Below are 26,929 nucleotides of genomic sequence, written 5' to 3'. Positions count from 1 at the left end.
GTCCAATGTCTTGTTCTAACTTTTTATATATTCTACGATGAATAATCTTTAGGAATACTTTAACTTTTAGTATGTGGCAATAAATATATTGTGATAACATAAATGGACGTTTCACATAAATTTCTTTCTTTTCATATTTGGACCCCTCCTCATATTTTCGGGCAACAATTTCACAATGTATTTGCTAATAATTTCATATAGTTGTTGTCGATGACAACGGATAATAATATCCTTTAAATATAAATTTCGTTTCATTGCTATAAAACGGTTTCTGGTAATGCAATGTCTTGGTAAAGGGGAGCGTAAAAAAGAGCAGAGGAAACTCGAAAGAAAGAAAAAACAGAGTATGAAAGAAAATCAAAAGAAAATAAAAAGCTCGGACAATAAAAACAAAAAAAAATTAGCGAAAACTTCTAATAAATCTGAAGAGAAAAGAAGACAACCCATAGAAATGACCTCACCAAATTAAAAAAGGTGTAAAAGTTCACTTTCCTATTGCAAAATATCAAGAAGACTACACCAGGAAAGTAGAAGTAACACTGAGGTTTTTGAGCCTCCACTACCTGAATTGTCAAAGTTCTTATACCAGAATTTCATTCTCACACAAAATCATGTAAATCATCAAAAAACTCTGTAAATAACCATAATATTATTGACATTTTTAAGCATTCACCTACAAGAAAGGCGAATTTAAAATTATCTCCAAAAATATTTCTTGCCCAGACTAAATCTCCAAGCTCTGAGAAAAAAATTGTACCCAAACGAAAATTATTTGATAATACAAAACAGTTCTCAACAAAAATTACAATTCATACTTCGAAAATTGGTATCAAACATTCTTTCGCGCTTTAAAAAGACAAACTTGGTATCAAACATTCTATCACATTTTAAAAATCAAAGTTTCTAAATGTATATGTTACCTATGTGTACTAAATATTACAGAATGTAAGGCATCGAGTTAAAGGAATGCATTAAATGCCAAATGTGTTTTAGAACATTTCATGTAAAGTCGACTTTACACTACATGATTTTATCATATGAGATTTGTTATGATTCCTCGTTTCTATGATGTTTTAAAAAATCGTGTTTGCACTGAATGATAAGTTATGACTTATGATATGAGTGACAATGAGGTTTTATTTATTTTTCTTTTTGTTTATGGTCATAGAGATATAAGACACAGTATAGGCGTATAGGTAATAGCTATTAGGTTGGAAAATAAATCTTTGCTTGCATTGGCTTCCCGACTTTTAATAATAATACGCCGGCAACAACTGCGTACAGCTGATAGTAAGAAGAAAATATCAGACGCCTTTGGGCTCGCAGGTGGCTCTTACGAAGAAATAGTGGACGGGGCATATAAAATTTAGTGTTTATATTATACCAAACTAAAAATAATTAATAAAGAAACTAAACTAAAATTATAACTAGGAAGACTATAAAACACTAAACTAAGAATAAAATAAACTAAATAAATAATAAAAGAAAAATACGACACAATAGCACCGATTAGACAATAGGCTCAATATAAATGCACTCCTTATAAAATCCTTGCTTACCCAAATACGTACCTACCTATCAACTTAAGAGTTAAGTAGTAAAATATCACTTACAAAAATGATGGGTCAATAACTAGAACAGTGTGGCCAATAGCTGGTTCATTTTCACATTTACAAAAGAACATGTAACATGCAGAAATAATAATAAAATTCCATGATGTCAAAAATTGTCATAATAGCCCACAGTGTCCACAGAGCATAAAACTGTAAATATATTATTTCTAATTCTTTTCTATTCTAGTATTTTCTCCGAGCCACTATAAAAACCCTGGGTTACCGTTCATTCGCGGTAATTCAGGTCAACACCGCTGCGAGCCACGATGAGACCGGTCTTCCCCCATGGTGTTCGAGCCAATTCATGTCTGCTTCGAGGGAATTCCAGAACTAACGGCATTTTATATTTAAAGAGGGAACTTTACTGAGAACAGTTAGTCGAAAATAAATTGTTGTATCGAATAAGTTGTATAATAAATTAATATAAATTATTGTGTTTTTAGTGAATTAGATTAAGTGTATAAGACTGTAATAAATTAGAATAAGTGGAAATAAAGATTAAATAAACTAAGTGTTAAAACATTTTAATAATAAATAAAGACAATAAATTAGATTTAATAAAAATAGTTCACTCTCTTAGTTCATATGCCACAGAGTTCTACGAAGTTTTCTTTTTATTGCTTATTTTAAGTACTTTAAAAAATATAAAAAAATACATTAAAATTTACCTTTTTCTGCTTATATACTATGTTGAGTTTTTAAAATTTTTCGTCAAATTCAAAATTGTCACCTTCAATGAGTTATAACGGGTTTGTGGCTTGAAGGAAAAATCAAAAAAGCAATCTCTTTGATTTTTTAGAAGCTAAATTTTATTAAATTTTTTTTTTCTGAAAATATAATTTTTTTAGTTATTCCTGAAAAATGGATTGAAAACATAAGAAAAATTGAAATTTTCGATCACGAATAAGTCTAAAAGTATTGAGTTTTTGATAAAATTTTATAAAAGATTTTTTGCTTATAATATATTTTTCTATCAATACTTGGGGGTATTTTTAATATAAAGGTTCCAACCCCCAATTTGGTGTGGATTCCAAGGAAGGTAAAGGCACACTTTGGTATAGGGTAGATTTTTCTTTATTAAGGTATTCCCTACTTACTGTTAAAATTTTAAGAAAATCGATGTATGTTGATGAATTTCTGAGTTAAAAACCTTAGTGTACTGTACTAAATATGAAATATTTTTCATCATTCACGGTCAAAACTTTGCTGGCTGTGAAGTGGTGTTTTCTCAATGAACGACAACGTATTGGGATTCTGCGCAACTCTTTTTCAGTGTGTTTCCAGGCTCTGCTGGAACATGTAATCATTAGATAATATAGGTACATTGCAATAGATAAATATTGATACGTTTTTTTGTGAATTTAGAATGTGACGAATGATGGATTAAGTGAAGCAAACGTGGGTTAACTAACTTTATTTTAATTAAAAAAACTCATTAAATTACAAAAAATATCAAAAACTGTAATTACATTAAGAATTCCATCCATCCTTTTGACTCTACAGCCAAATTCCTTTAGCAAACCTCTCCATTCGTTAGGATCTGTGGCCTTTTTCCTGCACGATTGACTGCCAAGGAGATTTCTTGCGTCCTTACCCACATCATCCTCCCATCGCTTTCTCGGTCTTCCAATAGTTTTGTTTACCTGTATTCTTGCATTCAACATTTTTTTTTGGAAGTCAGTTTTGTTTCATCCTATGTACATGGCCTGCCCATCGAAGACGCTGTAGGCGGACATACTGAAATAAAGAATGTTCTTTTATATTACATATTTCACAACTGTATCTGATTCGCCACCTGTTATTCCTCTTTATAGTGTCTAGTATTCATCTTAGTACCACTCTTTCAAAAACATCCAGTCATACAAAGTTTCACATCCATAGCTCACTATCAATGGGGTTATGGTCCTGTTGATTCGTATCTTAGTTCTTTGATGCTCGTCTCGTGGTTTAAATATCTGGTTCATAGCAAAGTATACCGTATTGGCTAGGATGATTGCTCTGCTAAGCTCTGCATCATCAATGTTATCCTTTATGATGTTGGCTCCTAAATAGATAAAGCTATCTACTTTTGCTAAGTTGTCAACTGTCAGGTAGGGTAGTATAGCACTCTCCGATCGACTTTGTACTTCTTTTTTGTTTATTGATAGATCTATTTATTTCAAAAAATTTATTTAAAAAAAGGAATTTTTAAATAAAATTTTTTGTGATACATGGTATACAGCCAGCTACAGGAATATAGTTTCCTTGTGGATATTTAGTATGTGATTTAAGTTCCGTATACTCACCTATTCCCTTGGTTCGCTCACGGTATTTATCTCATCTGCATATGCCGTCAGTTGGATTAATTTATTAATAAGTGTGTTGTTTCTACCTTCTGATGTTTTTCTAAATACGTATTCCAGTGCTAAATTAAACAATGTTGGTGCCAGCCCATCAACCTGTTTTAATCCTTGTGTTATTTAATATTAATAGTTTATGTTTGCAATTGACACTGATATCGCTTACAAAACACTACTCTTGGTAAACCTCTTTGTCTGGTAGATTGCCATATATCGATAAGAAGGTTCGTCTCTTGGCCAGTCAATAGCATTGCTGTAGTATAACTAGTTGCTTCATGTAAGGAGTTTTATTAGGCTATCAGAAACAGAGGCACCAGTTTGTCCCAATCTCTCTGGTTTTTATGTACAAATAGGCACAGGTAGTTGTTGATGGTCCGGTTATGTCTTTATACCATGCCGTCGGACTAAGGATGAAATGGTGTCGTCCTGGTCTTCTCAATTTATAGCAAAGCAGTCATGGTCTTCCAAACTTCCAAACCGATTTGAAGTCGCGCCTGGTCGAAATGGCTTAAAAGGGGCCCCATATCGGGAAACAACATTCTCAAACAGGGTCTCACCAACTGTAATTACTGCTTGGTCGGGTAGTGCAACTACTTCTCGCGATTTGAAAAAATAATGGTTAAGTGTTATATTTGGTCTGTACTTTTGTATGGAACAGAAGTGTGGACCCTAAAAGTATCATTCATAAATAGAAGTGAAGCATTGGAAATGTGTCTTCATAGACTTCTTCTTCTTCTACTTTTCGTAGCACTACAACCCAGGGTGGGTTTTGGCTGACTGCACAACTTGCTTCCATCTTGAACTGTCGTTCATAATAGTTGGGTCAGTGGGTAGCCCCATTGTTCTTAGATCTGACCATATATTGTCTCTCCATCGCAATACGTGGTCCTAAGGGCCTTTTTCCTGTGGGGGCTTCCTTCCATATTAACTTGGCAAGGCGGTTATTAGGGAGTCTATGGACATGGCCAGCCCATCTTAGACGTTGGTATTATCTCTTGGACTATATCGCTCGCTCTATACATCTGCTTAATCTCAGCATTTGTTCTCATTTGGTATTGGTTGGTATTAATGTCGTGATAGGGCCCAAAGATTCTTCTGAGGATTTTCCTCTCAAAACATCTAAGTTTTCTTTCAGTTTCTTTGGTTAGGGTCCACGTCTCACACCCATACATGAGCACCGGTCTAATCACCGTTTTATATATTCTAATCTTTGATGTTCGTGTTAGGCTTTTAGATTTAATAGTATTGTGGAGGCTGTACATACATCTGTTTGCTGCCTGAATTCTCCCTTTAATCTCTTCCGCGATATCGTTATCTGCAGTGATTGTTGCTCCGAGATATTTAAAACTCTCCACTCTTTCAAAGTTATATGGGTCTATTGTAACATTTTGCCCTATTCTATCTCGTCCCTTTTGTCTGTTGATGCCCATGTATTTGGTTTTCTCTTCGTTTACCCTTAAACCAGTTTTCTTTGGCCTACCTACAATTTATTAAAAGTCTCCTTCACATTGGTGACTGTGTTTCCCACAATGTCATCTGCGTATGCTAGTAGTAATTCTGTTTTAAGTTGTGCTGCTCTTACTACTTTTTCCAGGATGATATTAAAGAGGAGAGGTGACAGCGCATCTCTTTGTTTTAGGCCACTGCGTATTTCGAAATATTCTGAGAGTTTGTTACCTATCCGTACTCTGGAGCTACAGCTATTCACACATAACTTAACAAGCTGGATAAGTTTTTTTGAAACTGAAAGTTCTGCAATTTTACATCTGATCCCTTTTAATGCTGTCGTACGCTTGCCGGAAATCTATGAAGAGATTATGGATAGTTCTATTGAATTCCCATCCTTTTTCAAGCAGCTGTCTTAGAGTAAAGATCTGATCTATGGTCGATCTATGTTTTCTGAAGCCGGCTTGGTATTCCCCCATGAAATTTTCTACAAACGGTGTCAGCCTACTTAATAGGATGTTCGATAAGATTTTATATGCTGTATAAAGTAGGGAGATGCCTCTATAATTAGAACACTTGGTTTTGTCTCCCTTTTTATGGATGGGGATTATCACACTTTCGTGCCATTTTGTTCATGCCATTGTATTCATAGACGTATGAATCAAGAAAAACTAATGAGGAAGTACTAAGGAGGGTCAACAAAGATAGAGAATTGCTAAAGACTGTTAAATACTGGAAAATGTCTTATCTGGGACAAATGGTGAGGGGAAATCGATATAGAATACTACAACTGATCCTTAAAAGCAAAATAGAAGGCTGTAGAGGCGTAGAAATAAAACAGGTTTCTTGGTTAAAAAACATTCGTGAATGGACTCAGATATATCAAATGCAGGACAATTATTCCATGTGGCAAAATATCGTGAAGCCTTCACAGTGGTGATTGCCAAAGTTGGATAATTCTGAGATAGCACATGAAGAAGAAGAAGCAACCGTCAAATACTAACCTGATGTTATTGAAAATATTCCCGGAATATCGACAGTAACTTGCTTCCATGGAGTCTCGGTGATATATTGTTGGAGTCTCTCCCTAAGTCTTGTTTTCCCTTTCTTGTATGGTGCAAATGGTGCAAATAATGTAACCACAGGTTACATTATTTGCACCATTCTTCCACATCTTGCCGACAATTAACACAGCAAAATCTCTCACGGACTCTGCCCGGATCAAGAGTCCTATTGATCCCAAAATTTTGCTGAACGGCTGTCACGGACTATTTTTAGATCTGGATCTTTTTTTGTTCAACCTGGAGGTTTTCTTTGATTAGAGTTTCCTCGTCACTTCCGCTCTCTCGTTCGCCTTGGCGCTCGCAGTTATTCCCTTTGCATGGTCTTCCCGAGAGGCCTTCGGCATTTCCATGATGACTTCTTCATGCTCGGTGGGGAATTTTAAAGTCATAGGTCTATAGTTTCTCCAGCCACCGAGCTATCTGGCCTTCGGATGTCTTGAAATTGAGGAGCTACTGCAAGTTGAAATGGTCGGTTCTATTCAAGAATTATCTGCCATACAGGAACGAATGATAGTGTTCTACTGCTTTGACGATCGCCATCGCCAATTACTTCTTCTTGGTGACACAGTAGTTTCTTTCTGCTTTTCCCAGAGTTTTGCTGAAGTAAACTATGATGTGTTCTTCACCCTCCTGTAAAAAGAGAAAGCACTGTTCCGATGCCATTTTGATCCATTTCAAGCACGAAAAGACCCTGTTTTTTGGGATATGCCAGGATTGGAGCCGTCGTCAATTTATGCTTGAGTGTGTTGACGGCAAGCTCGCAGTCTGGTGTTAAGTCAAATGACAGTTTCCTCTCAGTCAGGTTATGTAGAAGTTTGGCAATTTTTCCAAAATCTTTCACAAAGCGACGGTAGTAACTGCAAAAGCCAACGCAGCTTCGGTTATCGTGTTTGTTTCTTGGTGTGTGATTTCTTGTACTGCTTTTATTTTTGTTGCGTCTGCTGCAACTCCTGAGGATAAAATTACATGTCCAAGGAAACTAACTTTTTCTTGGAAGAGTTCGCACTTCTCGGCATTTACTTGTAGATGAGCATTCCGGTGAAAACTTCTTTCAAATTGGCAAGGTATTCGTCGAAATCTCTTCCGATAGCCATGATATCGTCGAAGTATACCAGACATCGTTAATCGTTTAAACGTGGAAGGTGCGTTACAAAATCAGAATATCATCCCTTTAATTTGGTAGAGTCCATTTTCAGCAGAAAATGCTGTCTTCTCTCTGTCTTCGGTCGTCAATTCAAGGCAGAGGGTAGCGTCTTTCCTGGTGACGCTATTTAGTCTTCTGTAGTCGACACAGAACCTTTTGGAGCTATCATAATACCCTCATTACCATGCTCTTCTGGTTCTAATAACATGGCTCTCAAGTCACCAGACCCATCAATTTGTACGACCAAGATCTTTTCGCTCTTAGGAGCGATCTTCGTGTCTTGTACAACTAACATATTTAGTTTATTTTGCTGATTTCTGGAGGCGCAGAGTAGAATTTCTTCATTGCCAACTACTAAGGTCCTCTTTCTGTCGTCTACATTAAACCCATGTTCGGACATGATGTCGCCCAGGAAAAATCATTTCAGGAAACGTTTACTCATCACTGATCTTATTGCCATAGTATCGATGGTAAAATTGCCTCTGTGTCCATTGAGAAGTTTGCTTTATTCTACATTGGCAACTAAACTGTCGCTCCTTGACGTTGGATTCTTCTAGTTTTCTGAATGGCGTTACTATTATGGGGATTGCCTGCCGGTCCATTTTCAGACCACTGATCTTGTACGTTGTCTGCAATCATGTGGAAGGTGGCCTACCAATCCACAATTGTAACACTCTAGGTGCCCTTGACAGTTTTGTTTCAAAGAATCAGCTATTGGGCCAATATATTTTTCGTATTTGGCGGCCAACACCCGAGACAGCGTATGTAAATTATCTTCATCCCCTTCGGCAACATTTCTTACTTAATGGACTTTGCGTTGATGGCGGGACACATTCTTCACGGCTTCGTACTGCAAGGCTGCGACAGTAGCGTCCTTCAATATTTGGTAGCGTCCTCTTCCTAGTAGTAATGCCTGCTGGAGGTCTACATCGTACAAGCTATCAAGGAAGCATTGGATCATGAATTGGTGCAGAAACTCTTCCGGGATTTTGGGCCAAGCAAGTCGTGCCATATTTTTTATCTCTTGTCCGTATTCTTGCACATATTCGTTGGAGCCTTGGATCCGCATTTTCAGTTGACCCAGGTAGGCTCTGGTTTTAAATATTTGCGGGCTTACATAAGGATAACTATACGTTCTAGAACCTTACGCATCCTTCTGGTTAAAATAGGTCCATATGTTTTTCAACGAAAAGCATGTTGTTGCCTTCAAGATCAAGACCAAGCATGTCAATCTATCAATTTTGAAAGAACCTAATAACAACTTGGTTATACGTTTTCCACAATTTTTAAAATAATTTCTTTTATAAAACAATTTCCGGAGTGGAAATCGAAACGTCAAATATTAGTTAGTTAAAAATGTAATTTGCATTAGAATCAATAATTAGACATGCCACAAGAAAGTAGTTACAGAATCGTGGAAGAAATTACCAGAAAAACCATATTATCTTCCGTAATAATCGACAGCATACATTCTTTACCTTTCCAATTCCAATTCGGAAGAGATTTTCTAAATCCATGTCTACAAATACATGATTGTATTTTGAAAATAATTTTCTATCTATAAACTGAAACGTCAAATAAATAATTTATTCTATAATTTGTAATTTATTTCTAGCTTATTTAATTAAGAATAGGACGCCACCAATAATCAATTTCAGAACTATGCCTCTTGTAACTGTTGTCTGTATCATAGTTCGATTATTTAATTGCTATAAATTCGTATAAAGAAAATATGACAAAAAATATTTCGGGAAATCCGTCTAAATTAGTATTATTAAATCACTAATTTCCAAAATTATGGTTAAACGTGAAGTGGCTCACGTAAATTAACTTCCCAAAACAAATCTAGTTAACGTAGAATTTAAGTAAGTCATGTAATTATAAAAATATTAGATTGATATTAGCAATTAACAACTTCAAATTCCGATGTACGTACTTACATTTTTAATACTATTCGAAACAAAGTTATAATTAACATTTTAATAATCAATTTGAAGAAGCTAACTAATGAGCTTATGGATTATCATACGAGTACCTACATATAATTATCATATAAGAAAGTAAACAATGATTTATAACTTTTAAGATGATAATGTATTTTAAAATAATTAAAAATTGAATTTGGTAAACATAGTTTTCTCCATGTAGTTATAATATCATTCCATATCTGTGCCATCTAGCGGTATGATGCTTTTTGAATCTCTGTTTACCAATTTGTATTAGATATTTATAATCCCCTAATTAAGCTTTTTTAATATCAATAATTGTACTATGACCGGAATTTTATAGCAAATATTGGTCCCTAGATTGGTGCAAGTAATTAAACTGCCAAGATAATCAATGAAACTGTGAGCGACATAAGTTACGTATATTGAAAAACGAAAATAAAAAGCGACAAACCAAAATATAGGTGAAGACGACAAAGAATCAAATGGTGGACGTTAAAAGATATGAAACAACATACACGCAGGTCAAAAAGTAGAAAAAATAGCTAGAATATGAAAGTGAATTTTAGTAGTATTATAGTATCATTATAAATATATAGATATTTTGAAAACTTCAGGAATTAGATTTGAGAATAAAGATATCTGGTTGTGGTCAAACGAATATATAATTTATACGACAGGGTACTCATGTTCTCTGAATTTTATTTCTGAAAGGTAGGGGGTATTTCAAAGGTTAACGCTCGACATTCTTTAGCAATATACTGTGGCTCGACAGTGTTCTCTATTGATGTAATACAAGGTAGATCGGGCTAGATGTACTCGCCTCCAAACAGACGGGAGAAGAGAGCTGCTTTTCTGACTCCGAATTTGTTTTCGTCCTAGAAATTTCTGATAAAATCCAATATCGGGCGAAGCATATCATAGTTGAAAATGACAAGGAATTTATGCGCTACATTGAATATTTCGGCAAGTTTGGCATTGTAACAGCAAGTGGTTATTTTATAAATAGTAAGATTTTCCTAATTAGGCAAAATTAAAAGATAATAACAATCGAATCCGATAGGCCTTTTGATGTCAGTAAAGAAAAATAATCTTATGTAGATAATTAAAAGGGCAATTTTAATGACAATAATGCAAAGTAATGACAATTTTTGCGCTAGGTATATGACGCGTATCTTTTAAACAAGAATGCAAATGCGCAATAAAGTCCAAGTCGACTTTTTAATATAATTCAAATATTCAACATGAACTAAACTAAACTAAATGCACAACAACCAAAATACCTACCAGTATTATGAATAGACGAATAGTTAATATAAATATATATAGGCTCCTGGCTTCCAAGATCTTGGTTATTTCCCTCCATTTTTTACGGTCACTTGCTTTACTCTCTAATCTCTCACGCCCATTTCTGACAAGCCTTGCTTTACTGCTTCCAACACAACAAACTCAACGAGAAAAAAACTTTATTAGAGCACTACCATTCGTAAATTTAGTTATCAGGTGATTTTGTTTTCACAGATGGCTTTATTAGGTTTTGTTGTTTGAGCTCAAGCATGGATGAGACGACACCAACGTATTGCATTCGGATATTTGCTGTTTGGTGACACGAGAATATGATTGTTACACGCGTGTATTGCCTTATAAGGGATATGATGGTTCTTAAAGGTTATGTATAAGAGAGTGATATATCTGGCTTAAGTTATCGATGTCGGTTCTTTTATTTAGGGATTTTAAATGTTTTAGAATTTGGCACATTTCAAGAAGGGATCTCTTGTGATAATTTTGTTGTTTACAGAGTATTTTGAAATTAGTGAAATCAATTCTGTGTTTAGTCGAGACGGAATGTTGGGCAAGGGCAAAAGAGGGTTTAGAAATCCTAATGTCGCTTTTATGGGATGTTAGTCGAGCTTGAAGAGAGCGACTGGTCTGGCCGATGTAGCAGGAGTTGCACTCTCCGCAGGGTATATGATATGCACAGACATTAGTTTGTTCTAAAGGAGCAATGAAGATTTGGTCTTCAAAAACAACTTTCCTACAGTTCTGGTGTTTTTTAAGCATATTTTGTGGTTTGTTCTGGGGTGATCGGGCAGTTATTCATCTGTATGTTTTTGGAAATAGACGCTAATGTTAACCCATTGGGTGCTTCAGTAATAAAATGCCCATAGCTTTTAAAAAATAGAAATTCTTTGATGATGAATATTGGATAGGAGTTATCATGAGAATGGACTTCAGTAGATTAAGATATTCGTCTTTGTGTAGATGTTGTGTCAACGTGTGTACTCTAAGACCGACGGCTTATCTGGTTGGGTATAAAGTATATTACATATAACTATAATCACTTCGTATAAGAAAAGTGCAAAATAAGAAAAAAACATTTTTTTATTATCGTGTCTATCATTTTTTTATTGTCAAGTGCGTCTCTGTATGATATTTAAACTTGTTATGAAATTACGCTGACGTAGTTCTGGTTGCATATTTCTGAGTATTATTTATCTGGCTATTATTTCGAACTCCGTGTTGAAATTAATGTCAGTTTATAGATATACTAATTTACAGTTACTTGTTTAGAATTTACACAATAATTTACAAATATTTATCTATATAGTAGTTTCTTAGATATATAGTAAAGTAAAAGATATTTTCAACCCATTAATTCAAATTTATTCATCCTAGAGTTTGACAAGTAGTCATTCTTTGAAAGAAGTTGAACTCAAAAAACAACCTTTTCCAGATAACCTTTAATGATCTGTAATTTTGAAAATGTGTTTTTAACTAGCTTTATCAATAATCGAACTATATATCTGTATTGTTTAAATTCGGCGACCGCATCTTAGTTTTGTTTTAGTTAGGTAGCATTTTAATTTCAAAATGTTTAAGTCTCCAGTTTTAGGAAAAGCAATAGGTTTAAAAATTTATAAAGGATCTTTAACATCACAAAATTTAACAAAGGTAAGAAAGTTGTTTTTCTATAAATCTTATTTTTTCTAAATAATTTTTTTTAAAGGTTACTATATGTTGTTTTTCAACTAAAAGTCCCAACCGGAGAAAAATATTTTCTGTAGATGAAGCAGTTAAAGATATAAAAAGTGGATCAAAATTATTAGTTGGTGGTAAGTTTTACAAATATAGTTAACGTGGATATATGGAATAAAAAGTTTACATTTTTTTATTATTTAGAGAAGCTGTGGACTACTGGTAAAAAACATGAATTTAACTTTATTCTTTATTTTTTACATGGAATACTAAAAACTAGTAAATTTTAAATTTAATGTACTATTTTTGTAGTTTTGTAGTAATTTACTGACAATTACACATTAATGTTGTTACTATATACATATAAGTACACAAGGGTACTTATTTTACATAATGAACACCCCTATTTTGATTTTATTAAATGTAATTTATATATTTTTAGGTTTTGGACTTTGTGGTATTCCTGAGAACCTCATTTCTGCCTTACTAAAACATGAAGCCAAAGATTTTACAGTTGTGTCAAATAATGCTGGAGTGGATAAATTTGGATTAGGACTCTTATTAAAACAAAAAAAGGTCAAAAGAATGATATCCTCATATGTGGGAGAAAATGCTGAATTTGAAAGACAGTTTTTAAGAGGTGAATTGGAAGTAGAATTGACTCCACAGGTAAGTGATTAAATTAGTAATTTTTTGTTTACATGCTAATCCCCTTTTTATATTAACATACAAGGTCAAGGTTTGTGCCACTCAATACCAATCTGAATACTATGTATGTACATTTATAAATACAGTTACAATGCTATACTGATAAGAAGAACATTATAAATGTCATTATTTAAACAAAATTATGATTATACAGAAAGAAAACAATACGTTGATACATCTTATACTTTTATTTTTCATTTATATATTTCATTTTTATTCTAAGTCACATATAACTTATGTTATATGTGACATTTCATAACTAAACTGGCAAATTAAATATTATTTATATAGAGTTTAAGCCTTGTTTATATTGTTATGAAACAGTTACTTTGGAGTCTTGATTTATTTATAAATTCTAAAATGAATTCTTTAATAAGGACATTCTGACTTCCATGTTGGAAGGTCTCTCCAAATTCAAGTTTAAATTAAGCAAAAAATTTAAATGTGTTGGATTTGAAACTGTCAAAACTAGTTTCATATTCTTGGAGAACTCTTGTAATTAAAAAATGAGCCCATAAAAGCACAAGACATATATAAGTAAACCAATGTGTAACATTTGAATATTGAAAGATACTTCCAGAACATACTTACTACATTCCTTCAGCTTGATCTGTGTTAAAAAATTGAAAAGATTGAATAATCAAAATACTGTTGTTTCTAACACTATACCTGCATCTTCTTTTTTCTTAATCTGTTCCTAAGAGATGATAACATAATTTCTTTTTTCCTTTCCTAGTGCATATTGATTACTAAATACATATTGACAATCATTTAAAGGCAATAATAGTGTTGCCTGTTGCTGTATGTCGTTGCTGTAACTCACCAGAATATTTTGATAACAAACACACTGTTTTGTTGTCTTTCCATGCAACTGATGATATTTCTACTCCTTCAAAATCTCATACATATTCAACAGAATTTCCACAGTTCATTTTCTTTGCAGAATCTTCCCCCTGCAATTTTTAGTTTGGAATATGAATATGCCTCACTATGCCCAATGAATATATTCCTCTATTAGCTAAATATTGCAATAATAATTGTCAAAGTAAATAACAAAATTTTGGGCATATTGGCACTTGATCCTAGGTCATGAGGTTCTTTTAAAACTCTAAACTTTTTATTGTTTTCAACACCAGTGTAGATTTCAAAATTATATGAAAAACGACTAACACCACATAAATGAAAAGCTTGTAACCCCACTTAAGAGGTTTTGCAGGCATGTACTGCTTCATACAGTGCCTGGCTTTGGAAGTGCATATCTGTTCATCTACAGAAAGCTTTTCTTTTAATGGGATGCTTTGAAATTTATTATTTAGGTGGTCAACTAATTCAGATCTTTTTTCACTCATGATATTCTTTATTTGTGGATACCCAAATTATTGAGACCAATAACTGCTACAATTGGGAATTGACTTACTTGGTATCATAAGATTCTTTTGAGGGGCATCAGTATTCTTTGAACAAAATTCCAGCTGATGGTTAGCATGGTTGTGGTTGACAACCATACCATCTTCAAATTAAATGGGCAAATCCTCGATGTTCAACTGAAGAGAATTATTTTCTAAGTTTGCATTTTCAGGACTTTAGATTTTTAACCTGCAAAAAATGCTGTGTATCAGATCTGATACAATCTTAATAATCATGGAATGTTGTCGAATCATGGAAAGTAGAATTACATCAACCACTTACTAAAAAGAATGAAAATCTAGTGACACTTTTGATACATTCTCAACCACAAGTAGAATAGCATAAGAGAACTAACCAATTTTAGGTACGAGTAATATCACTAGCGATAGTAAGTCTTATTGTGATATGTATTAGGATATACCTAATATACTACACACCGAAATGATAGAATTGTTGTTAAATTTAATATACATAGCTGAAACTGTGTTGTAGCAGAACTGCTTCATTGCACAGTATAGGGTTAATATAGTCTGTTAATCTCTTTAAAAAAATATATGGAGTATATATGTATATACGTTTGATTAAAATTGGAGAGCTTATTGATAAAATTATATTTTTTTGATTCATAGGGGACTTTAGCAGAAAGGATAAGGGCAGGTGGCGCAGGTATTCCAGCATTTTTCACTCCCACAGCCTATGGAACTCTTGTACATGAAGGTGGGGCCCCTATTAAATATGGCAAAGAGGGCAAAATTGAAATAGCTAGCAAACCAAGAGAATCTCAAACATTTGGTGGCAGGTCTTACATTCTTGAGGAAGCTATCACTGGAGACTTTGCACTAATTAAAGCATGGAAGGCAGATCCTGCGGGGAATCTCTTATTCAGGTATTTTAAATAGTTAATCAGTTAATAATTTATATTTATACAAAGAATCTCTAAATAAGTACAGTGTAGATTTACATGATAATATACAATTATCATGAGGAATACTATTTTAGGTAATGTAGAACATCAAATGTTTTGAATTTGAAGGGCATAAGCGCAAGTACATACCATTGACATATAATATAAATTGTTGTCCCCCATTACGACAGAGAAAACTGACGTAAAGCAGTCTCTGCATCTCTTTCTAATGGGCCGGGTTTATCGTCCACATTACCTAAATGACCAATAGGAATGTCAATTGACAGAAATAAGTTCAATATTACTACTTAGGGGTTTTTGGGGTCACTGATGGATGACTGAATGGGACTCGAATGCTTTCCGAGTCACCTGGGCATCATCTCCTTGAGTTTTGCGGAAATTCGATACAAATCAGTGCAAACTCGATACTCAAGGGGTTTTTATTTCGTCTCCCATTTTTCTGAATGCAGCCCAGCCTGGGACTTATTCTTATCCCATAACTTTTCACAATTTCTATGGGTACTTTCTCGATTTCTATTAGCTCGTAAACTGACTCTGTGTGTTACTTGCTGCAGTTGTTGCAGAATAACTCTTCTTCTCCTAAGTCATCTGTAATGAGAACAATCTCATCGGAATATCAGATATGGTTTAGTTTCTTTCGATCGATGTTAATACCAATGAATATAGAGGCATATAGAAGCACACTTCAACGTTATTTTTTTGGTATATGCTGTGAGGAAACATTTACTTTTTTTATTACAGTTCTCTCAACATAGGGAGCGCTTATGTGATCCCCCTTCACCACTGCATCGTTACTCGTCGAAAAACTACAGCTGCTTCTGAAATATGAAAGAGTGGAACTGAGAATGCTTACTCTTAAATTGTTGCATTTTATAAAATTAGAGACCAAATCCTACTCTTGCACTATATATATTTTTTTTATAGAAAATAAAATATTGTTTTACCTTTTAATACTTTTTAATAACTGAATCTTTTTAGAACTATAAACAATATTGTGATTCAAAATGTTAATTTAAATATGTAGAAATGTACAAATAATATAATAAAGTTTATGCAGTCGCCATCTACAGGAGTATTTTGAAGTATACTAACTGTGACCATTTCTCCCGTTTGAAAAGTGCTTTTATATACGTCTATACGTCTCGTTGTTATTACTCTTTAATCCTTTAAATGCATATTCCATGATTGTTAGAAATAGTTTTGGCGACAAAGTATCTCCCTGTCGCACCCCTCTACCAATTTTTATCTTCTCGGTCATCCAAGGAAGGTTTACAGTTGTTACATTTTCGTATATATTTTGAATAATATTCGCATACCTGGGGTCTATTTATGCTGTAGACTTTTGTCGAAAAAGGTCGATTTTATACCCACAAGCTGAAACTTGTTTTAATCGATAGATTATGATGCCAATATAGTTTGAAAGTTTACCGAAAATTTTTCATGGCAGCCTATTTATTTAAGTATATATAAATTTTAAAACAAATTATGAAAAATTGCTTTTCTCGCGTGGAAATCACGTTTTTTAATTTGGGTTATTTTAAGACGAAAGTGTTATTCTCGTGAATTTTTCGTAAAATTCTTACTTTTGGCGAAAAATGCAAATGAACAATTAAAATTGCCTAAAAAACAATCTTAGCGTTATTCTATCCCATTTTTTGATAGGTTGGACATGGTATTAAAAAAAAAACATAAATATGAAAGGTTATGTCAAATAGTTTCAAAATGTGAAATTCCATTTTGATTTTATACTGCAAAAGTCAGTTTAAAATATCCATAAACAAATGGATATACTGTTGAGTTTCGGGATATATAGACTTGTCGAACGTCTGAACTTTAACGTCCTAAACACATTGATTATTTCTTACCCAAGCAGAATAATCTTAGACAAGGAAAGAGAGGGGACGCGTAATCGTATGGAATTGACTGAAGCCTAAACCTGCACCATAAAGGTTGCCAGGTCATATTGTATTTCTTCAGTATATTGAAAATAATGGATATATATATATATATATATATATATATATATATATATATATATATATATATATATATATATATCAATAAATAGATTTTTGTCAAAATTTATAATTCAACACTGATATAATGATCACTTTTTGAACATGATTTTATCATTACATATTTTTTAGTAGATCGATATAGTGTTTCAGTAAATCAGTAAATTGAAGTTGAAATCAGTAGATCTACTGAAAAATCAGTAGATCTGGTAACCCTACGAGAGGTAGTAATGGGCAACGTACAGACGCCAAAATATGGCGGTCTCATCGAAACTTGCTTCACTTTGCGAAGGTTTATTAAATAAGCATTACCTGTCCTCTCTCTTTCCTTGTCTAAGAGAATAATGATGCTACAACATTACAGTAAAAAGTTTACCACGGGAACCTGCTTATTTGTAAAAAGTATTTGAACAAATGAAAAATTTATATGTTATTTGAAACCAATATACTACCGTTGTGTTATTTAATTATTTATTTAAACTAAAAAAAAGGTTTCCGGGGAACACAAAAATAAACTTGATTTATTTATGTTCTAATATAACGTTAAAAAAAATATTCTACATTATAAAATAAAATTTTAACATTTTTAGCTTTAATGGTAATGAAATTTGAAATATTTAACTATAATAATTTTTTTAAGTAATAAATAAGCATAAAGTTTCAGTGTGTGCGTACTTATGAAATTGACCTTTTTCGACAAAAGCCATTCGCCTAATTCCGCATTCTTAATCTTTACACCTGATACTTCTTCATTTATATTCAAATTAATAATCTTCCTCAAATTTATTAGAAATGCAGTCCCGCAAGTATAATAATTGTTGTCTAATTAAGCTCTAACCAAAGACAATTTTAAAATCGTGCTTTTCATTTTTAGGAAAACTGCTAGGAATTTTAACCCTACAATGGCACAAGCAGCTAAAACGACAATAGTAGAAGTTGAAGAAATAGTTGAATTAGGTGAAATTAAACCTGACGATGTCCATCTACCTGGTATATTTGTCGATAGAATTATTTTAGGAGAAAAATACGAAAAAAGAATAGAAAAATATACTGTGCGCAAAACGGAAAGCAGCACAGATTCTGTCATAAAGAAGAATCCCGCCGCCATCAATAGGGAAAGAATAGCCAGGAGGGCTGCTCTTGAATTCAAAAATGGAATGTATGGTATCCTTTTACTAAAAGTGAAATTTAATAGCTTTAATGTTTTATCAATTTTATAGCGGTTCGCCTTCTGCGCCCTAACCACCAATGTTCTATATTTCCAGTATTTTTTGCTTGGTCTCTTTTCATCTCAGTAGATGCCGTGACATGTGAAGTCTTTCATAAACATCGTTTATTGGATAGGGTAATATAACAAGCTTAATTGCAAAATTAATTTATTACTATTTTTTAATTGTACCTACATGAAACTAATAAGCAGAATGTGTTCGGGTTTAAAGCTTTAATATGCACATCCCAAGATGAAACTTAATCTAACTTAAATACACAATTATCGCACATACACTTGTTTACACATCTATATAAATTCGTATGGTTTTGGACGTTTTTATCCTGAGTGTTATCCAGAAGTTGAATAGCTCCTACGTTGGTATGACTGAGAAGTTTTCTCTCGTGCTTTTTCGCATTTTCTTGGGTGACGTCATCTACCCACGGACAACTTATTCTGAATTTATTCTGTGGTTACGGAGCGGTAAGCTTTTATAATCGTTCGGAGAAAGTTGTTTGGACTTCGTTGTATTATCAGCCTATTTGTTGACTTAATACAACCCACACAGTTGTACTTAATAAATCCAAATTTATTTTATTACATACTGATACCTTGATATCCTAGGTCCTTCGAGCCGGATCATGTGTGTAAATGTACTGTATGTTGTACAATGGTAGTGGACAACTGAAGTCGAGTTTCGAATAATTGTCAAACTAAAATAAATATTTAAATAGAGGTCAAGAATATTACTACTGCCTGTAGGCCAGTAAGTGGGCAGAATGATAATTATAGTTATTATTATTGAGGCACGCAGAAATTCATTTCCTTTGCCAGGGCTATCATTCTGGAGCCATAATCCGTATGTTTTACATTAGAGTCTCCTTTAGACATATTCTCGTTATAATGGTGATCTGATAAGTTATGTCTAGGTGCTATTTTGAATACTTCTCGTAATGTTTATCTTTTCGAGTAGGTTGAAGATCTCATATCTTCAATGAATTTCAACTAACATTCAGAATACATCAAATAATAAAAAGGACATAATATCGTCATCTTGACATATCTTTTTAGTGTGCAAAACGATTTGCAATATTATCTAACGGAAGATTTTATTACTGACTTTCCTACGTCATACCCACCTAACTTCCCATTAGACTAAGTATCGGAGATCTTCCAATATCTCATAGTATGTATTAATATTATCAAGGTAATATTTTTCCTCCGAGTAGCAGGAATAATTATAATTTTAGTATAACTCATATTCTTTTACATTATACATTTTTATATATCAGAAGTCGTGAAGAAAAAGTAATTTTATAGCAAAGCATACTTTCCGGGCTATAGGTACTATAAACCGCGATCTGGAATTATTTCTTTCACACTTCGTCTGCAACTTATCGGCTATGTTAATGTCTGCCTTAGAAATAATTCCAGACCAGACTGACTTTATTACATTGGTTTTCATAAGAAAAAAAAAATAATTTGTGTTGTCAAAAAAGTGTTCTACGTTCCTTAATACATGGTACAGTTAATCTAGGAATTGGTATGCCAATGTTGACCTCCAATTACATACCAGAAAATGTAGAAGTATATTTGCAATCAGAAAATGGAGTTCTAGGTCTCGGTTCTTTCCCAGATTCATGTGATGTGGATCCAGATCTTATAAATGCTGGAAAAGAAACTATTACCGTAATACCTGGTTCTTCATTCTTTAGCAGTGATCTGAGTTTTGCTATGATTAGAGGGTAAGTATATATAAAATTAGATAGACATTAAAAAAAATTAAAATATGTTTACTGGTGCTACTGTAATGTTTCCCGAAAATAAACGCTTGTTATAGAACTGCAATTACTAGCTTTTGGGTCGGCTATTTTTAAAACTTGCATCTTTTTTTTTTTTTTGGAGGATCTCAAGTAACTGACTCTTCATGCCCCGACTTTTTCTGTTTCTAATAAGGAGACTGGGTCCTGTTTAATTCGTTATGTTAAGCGTTCTTCTGGACTCTTTCTGTTACGCTGACTTTTAAGATAACTATTTTAACATCGTTATAGTGATCTCTCTCTAGATAGACTACCAAATATGGTTTGTTTCTTAAACTTTGACCATCTTGTCCATTTCACTTCTAGCAAATGGTCAACAAGATGTCTCCAAGGTCACTTACGTGTTCTAACTTATTTCACCGCATCGTGTACTCCCGGTTATTCCCTTATATTGTGGTTCTTCTTGTATATCCTGGTTCTTTATTTTATTCTGAAGGATTACTTGATGGTTTATAATGGATTATTATTATTATTATTAAATTCGTTATACTGCAAATATTAAGGACTTGATAAGCCTTACAGAAATCGTGTCGTTGTCCGGTTATCTGTCTGCCTGGGCGATGAATATGAAAAAAATCCTAGATGCTTGAAACTTGGTAAATACGTCCCTTTTGGTGTCAGAAAGAACCCTATTGAATTTGGAATCAATAGGTCTTCTTCTTCTCTTATTCCTAAGCCTTTTCTTTTTCTTGAATGAAAAGTCGTAATTTTGAAACTTGGTACATACTTTCTTCTTGATATAATACTATTGAATTTGGGATCGACAGGTCTTTTTCTCGTTTATTTTTCTGTAAGGAAAAGTTGTAGAGTCTTGAGGGTATTGTTTTTCATGTAAAAACTGTTCTTATTTCCATATTCTTATACCTTTTTTTTCTTGAAGGGAAAGTTGTACTTTTTTTTGGTACATAGTTTGTCTTCAGGTTTCTTTTCATATTGCAACTCACGGAAAATTTAAATCTTGATTTTTGCTGTACATATTGTTTTCGTTTGTCAGTTTCCATCGTATGAGTCTTTGGAGATGGCCATTAATTGTATTTTTTTTTATTGAGATGTTTATGTTGAATTTGTATGACGTTATTTCCATGTTATAAGGCGACATTATAATTGATCCTTATTTTCTGCAATTAGGCAAAAAGTTTTTTTAAACATTTTTTTTTAACAAATTGTAACAAATAATTTTTTCGGTCCGTACAATTTTTTTAGATTTTTTGAATCATTATGAACAAAAAAAGGTCTGTTGTAAGTTTTCTCTTAAGTTGATCGTTTTCGAGTTATAAATAATTTAAAACTGAAAAAAACGTAAAATTACGATTTTCAAGGCTCAAAATACAAGTAAAAAATATTATTTTTGAAATCATCAAGGGCCTAAATTCAAGTTCAAACCTTCTATCAGCTCCAGATGCAAATTCTGGTCCTATTTTATTTTAAATCCTTATTTTTTAATTGTTAATGAAGCGCATATGGTAGGGCGGTCGGTCATTTGTACAATGGGAATTCAAACCAGCAAAAATGTGTACCATAGATCTTGTTTCTCTCTCTTATATACGCCAGAGCCCAAGAGCCTTCCTGTTATAAGCGCTTCGTTAGCGATTAAAAAACAATGTTTTAAAATGAAATAAGCCCAAACTGCTTATCGGGAAATGATAGAATAAGGTTTGAACTTGAAATTAGGTCCTTGGTGAAACTAAAACTATTATTTTTTACTTTATTTTAGAGCCTTAAAAATCGTAATTTTGCGTTTTTTCCAGTTTTAAATAATTATTTATAACTCGAAAACGATCAAGTTTGCAGAAAAATTACAAGACAACTATTTTGTTCAAAATTATCCAAAAAAATAAAAAAAAAATGTCCGGGCCGAAAAATTGATTCTTACAACTTGTTTAAAAAAATTTGAACAACTTTTCGCCTGGGCGAATTCTTGAACATTATTTTGGGGTATCACATGAAAGTGTATATGCAAAAAAATCTCATGGGACTATTTTTCCGAACGAACCCGAGCTTTTCGCCTTGTCTAACCTTTGAATTGCAGTTCCTCAAATAATCGTATTTTCACTTTTTACTCTTGTTCTGTTTCTGGTGTTTTTTTTTAGTTTTTTAATAATTATTTGGTATTTATAATCTAAATTATTCTGCTTGAAACAAAACAAGCAAACGACGGTTTGTTGAACCATTAACTATTTTCTAGTTGGTGTACGATAAATATTGAGTCCATTGTTGATCTATTAATGCAAGAAATATTAATAGTTTTCCTTTGGACACACAAGTTTCCTGTTTATTGTTTAGGTGTTCAAGTGATCATAATGTGATAGCATCATCTTTTAAACTGAAATTGTGATATGTTTGTGTACTCCATTTTGAATTCTTCTCTTAATAAAATCACGACATTTGGCGTAAATAATTATACTATATTTAAGGTAAAATAAACATGTGACCAATGAAAGGTTCCAATTCATGGATCAGTTTGAGGGTATCCTCCAATTTTGTTAGTGAGCAAGATAATATAAAGAAAAAACACTTAGATCCTAAAAATTGATCGAACCTCGATTTAGACTGTCGTCCCTTACTGTGTGTCTCTAAATAGAGAGATAGAGAGAGAAAGAGAGAGAGGGGGGGAAGAGAGAGGGAGAGGAAGAGAGAGATAGAGGAGAGAGGTACGCTTGAAATAGAAATAACAGACAAGTTATTGAAATTGCGTACAAGTAATCTGTCTGTATGACGAGTTCAAAAATTTAGCCATTTTTATGCTATACTCGTTGAAAATACAGAAAAAAACCATAATTATAATAATATTTAAAAATATATCTATATTGCATGCAAACAAAAAAAACACAAATTTCTAAAACCACAATCTGATAATTACCGGTAGAACTATTAAAAATACATATTACAACGAATTATTTGAATAGTTCCAAAATCTCAATTAAGTCCGAGAGCCTCAACTTTAATAAGAAATTCGAGTAGATTAACATAGTGTGTAGCTAGTGATATAACTAGTTACGGAGATGTTGAAGAATAAGTACGACAACAAAGTTTAAAAGAAAGTAAAGCGGCAGGATCTCTTAATGACACAATATGGAAGAACAAACACCTAAGACAAGACACAAAAACAAGAATCTATAAAGCAGCAATTAGACCTATATTAACATACACGGCGGAGAAGACCTGACACATCTAAAACGAGACGACTACTAGAAACAACAGAGATGAAAATACTCCGACGACTATTAGGGAAAAGTCTGTTGGATAAGGAGAGAAGCGAAAACATAAGAAGAACCTGCAATATAGAAGGCATAAATAGATGGGTGACAAAGCGGAAACGGGAGTGGGACGAACACATTAGTAGGATGGCAGAGGATAGGATAGTACGAATAGCACGAGAAAAGTCACCAAATGGACGAAGAAGTATTGGCAGACCAAGAAAAAGATGGTGCGACAATTTAAACAATTTAGGATGCTAATATTGAAGAAGAAACAGGCTTTAAAGCCTACATGGAAGAAGGCCTACAGAAGCCTACAAGAAGAAGAAAAATAAGAACTGTAGCTAGTAATTTATCCAAAAAGGCTCATTCACTGTGCTTAGATTGAAGTTTTTTCACAATTCTAGTATTCTAGTAGTATTTGTAGAATTTAATTAAAATCGGCTTTATTCTATCAAGATAGTTATTAAAGACTATTTACATTTAAAAAAACGTTGCATAATTTATAAGAAAATATATGATTCTTTTTTCATTTTTAGGGGTCATATTGACTTAACTATTTTAGGTGCTATGGAAGTTTCACAATATGGAGACTTAGCAAATTGGATGATTCCTGTAAGTATTCTTTTTTATTTAAGGATCAGTATAAAAAAAATCTTACTAGCCTCCTGTTTTTTTTTATATTATAACGTAATTTTTCCAGAAGTGTGTGAAAGTTGTAAGAATGATCACTCAACTTAGTTATTGTGTTTTACTGATAATGAGTTCAAATCTATTATATATATATATATATATATATATATATATATATATATATAAATTAAGGATCACTCAGAAGAGTGGTGGGTTTTTTCGGTCAAAAGGTGGAGAAAAAAAACAAAGTTGATGGCTACTTTATCTATTTATTGAAGACGTTTCGCTTTCTTAATCAGAATGCATCATCAGTTCATCTAAAAAGAACAATATGAAAAAACCACACAAGCATGGAAAAGTTGTTACATGTGTTACCTTAAAAAGATATGTAGCAGTCAGTGATAACAAAGTTGTAAAGACACTTAAGTAAATGGACATTATACGATTATGATGTATAAACAATAAATCTTTACGTCAGTATCTTCTATGTATTTCCCAATGGATCACGCCGTATATTTTCGGTTCAGACAGATATCTTCAGGGCGTCTTTCTGTCTATCCTATTGCTGGTTACAAAGTTCACATGTCAACCTATTGCTGGTCACAAATATATATTTATTGTTTTTTCTGATCCTTTCTGATAAAACTAATTATTAATGAGCTTAATACTTTCAGGGAAAATTGGTGAAAGGTATGGGCGGTGCCATGGATCTGGTCTCAGCTCCTGGAACGAAAGTCGTAGTATGTATGGAACACTCAGCCAAAGACGGCGGTCATAAAATATTAGAAAATTGTACTCTTCCCATAACCGGCAAAAATGTAGTGGATATGATAATCACAGAAAAAGCAGTATTTACAATAGATCCGGAAGCTGGACTTAAACTTATTGAAGTTGCTGAGGGTGTAGGTGTAGAGGAGATTCTCGCCTCAACTGGTTGCACCTTTGAAGTAGCAGAAGAATTAAAACCAATGGGACAAGTGGCTGTTAACTAGTTTTATTTAGGATAAGATTGTTTTGTTTTAAATACCGTTTATTTTATAAGTGTAACTATTATCTCTTTTATTATTATCATATTTCATAATGTAAATTATCAAATTTTCTTAAATCGTTAATGTCATTTTAAATATATACAACTTGTTTAAAGAAATATTTTTTTATATTAAAGAGTGTATGCCTTCGCGGTCGGGTTTTGTGGTTTAGTAATTTATAGTCTGAATTATTTCTTCTGGTGTTTCGTTTGCCACTGCTGTAGACATTATCAAAGGCAAAGCAATAACGGTTGTAACCTTCTGTCGCTCACTGGTGAGCTTCTTCGATTATCGGACCTATTTATACTCTTTGTATTGAAACATGGTATCTGGTGCATAGGATGGGTGTCGTCTGGAGTTTTATGGAAATTCGATACAAATTCAATGCAAACTCGTTTCTCCGGAGTCTTTGGGGTCGCTGATCACAAATATCATGACGGCGATTATTTCTGAGGCACCGGGTCCCCACGTAGGCACTCGTTTCCTGTAGTTTTGTGAAAATTCGATACAAAATCAGTGCAAAGTCGTTACTCGGGAGGATTTTTGGGGTCGCTGAGCATGAATATCATGACGGAGGTGGTCTCTGATGCACGTGCTGTTCAATACTAACTGATTGTGTTTCGAATTTCCATAAAACTCCAAGTGATGAGTCTTCTCCTGGGCACCAAGTGCTTCGAAGATCATTGCCTACATGATATTTGAGCGACCCCAAAAAAACCCGAGTAACGACATCGCACTGATTTTGTATCGAATTTTCACAAAATCCAGGAGACAAGGCTAGACATGGGCACCAAGTGCCTTGGAGACCATCGACGACATAATATTCGTGCTCAGCAAGCCCAAAAATCCCCGAGTAGCAAGTTTGCACTTGGGCACCAGGTGAGCGAAGATATTTTATGTATCTGACTATATCTTCTTCAATTTCGGCATATATTTTCATTCTTCTTTCTCCTTCTCGTGTTACATTGTGGCCCAGTATCATTCTTATTTTTTTCTTAGTAGCTTATTAAGTACGGTATCCCAGAGATCGTGACAGAATTGACAAAAGGTAGGACGTACCAAACCAGAGGAATGGAGAACAAGCATAACAATACCAATGTACAAAAAAGGACTAAAAGCCGACTCAATAATTACAAAGGAATATCGCTGCTCCAGTCTACATCAAAATTGTCAACAAAAATCTTGTCACAGAAGTTAATTTACACCATAGGATTCAGGACCAATAGATCTACAACCGACGCGATCTTCATATTACGGCAACTAGTAGAGAAATCCATAGAGTTCAACAAACTCCTTTTCCCTCCCTCTGTGGATCTTACAAAAGCTTTTGACAGAGTCCAAATGAAAGACGTAATCCAAATCACGAAGCAGAAAAACTTCAATAAAAAGCAGCAATAATCAGGAACTTAACAGTCTCAAAAAAAAACAAAACATGAACTGACCGAAGAAATAAATGTTAAA

The 26,929-nt window shown here is 33.3% G+C and overlaps 1 protein-coding gene across 1 annotated transcript; it reads left to right on the top strand.

Annotated features, from left to right (window-relative positions):
• The first annotated feature begins 12,241 nt into the window (after positions 1-12,241).
• On the top strand, positions 12,242-25,587 carry SCOT (Succinyl-CoA:3-ketoacid CoA transferase). Its single transcript, XM_072540454.1, has 8 exons — positions 12,242-12,504; positions 12,560-12,665; positions 12,971-13,197; positions 15,273-15,529; positions 18,458-18,747; positions 20,319-20,535; positions 24,347-24,422; positions 25,115-25,587. The coding sequence occupies exons 1-8, from the start codon at positions 12,424-12,426 to the stop codon at positions 25,430-25,432; spliced, it is 1,572 nt and encodes a 523-aa protein (XP_072396555.1). The 5' UTR covers positions 12,242-12,423; the 3' UTR covers positions 25,433-25,587.
• The last annotated feature ends 1,342 nt before the right edge of the window (positions 25,588-26,929 follow it).

The sequence above is a fragment of the Diabrotica undecimpunctata genome, chromosome 8, assembly GCF_040954645.1.
Source record: "Diabrotica undecimpunctata isolate CICGRU chromosome 8, icDiaUnde3, whole genome shotgun sequence".
Lineage (NCBI taxonomy): Eukaryota > Metazoa > Arthropoda > Insecta > Coleoptera > Chrysomelidae > Diabrotica > Diabrotica undecimpunctata.
Note: the sequence above shows the minus strand (reverse complement) of the source record. Positions and strands in the feature narration are given on the sequence as shown.

What these genes read in the sequence shown, in the direction of transcription:
- SCOT (XM_072540454.1), top strand. Translation starts at nt 12,424, where the DNA reads ATGTTTAAGTCTCCAGTTTTAGGAAAAGCAATAGGTTTAAAAATTTAT. An exon ending in ATCAAAATTATTAGTTGGTG is followed by an intron (nt 12,666 to 12,970) that starts GTAAGTTTTACA and finishes ATATATTTTTAG; the next exon opens with GTTTTGGACTTTGTGGTATT. An exon ending in ATTCAAAAATGGAATGTATG is followed by an intron (nt 18,748 to 20,318) that starts GTATCCTTTTAC and finishes TACATGGTACAG; the next exon opens with TTAATCTAGGAATTGGTATG.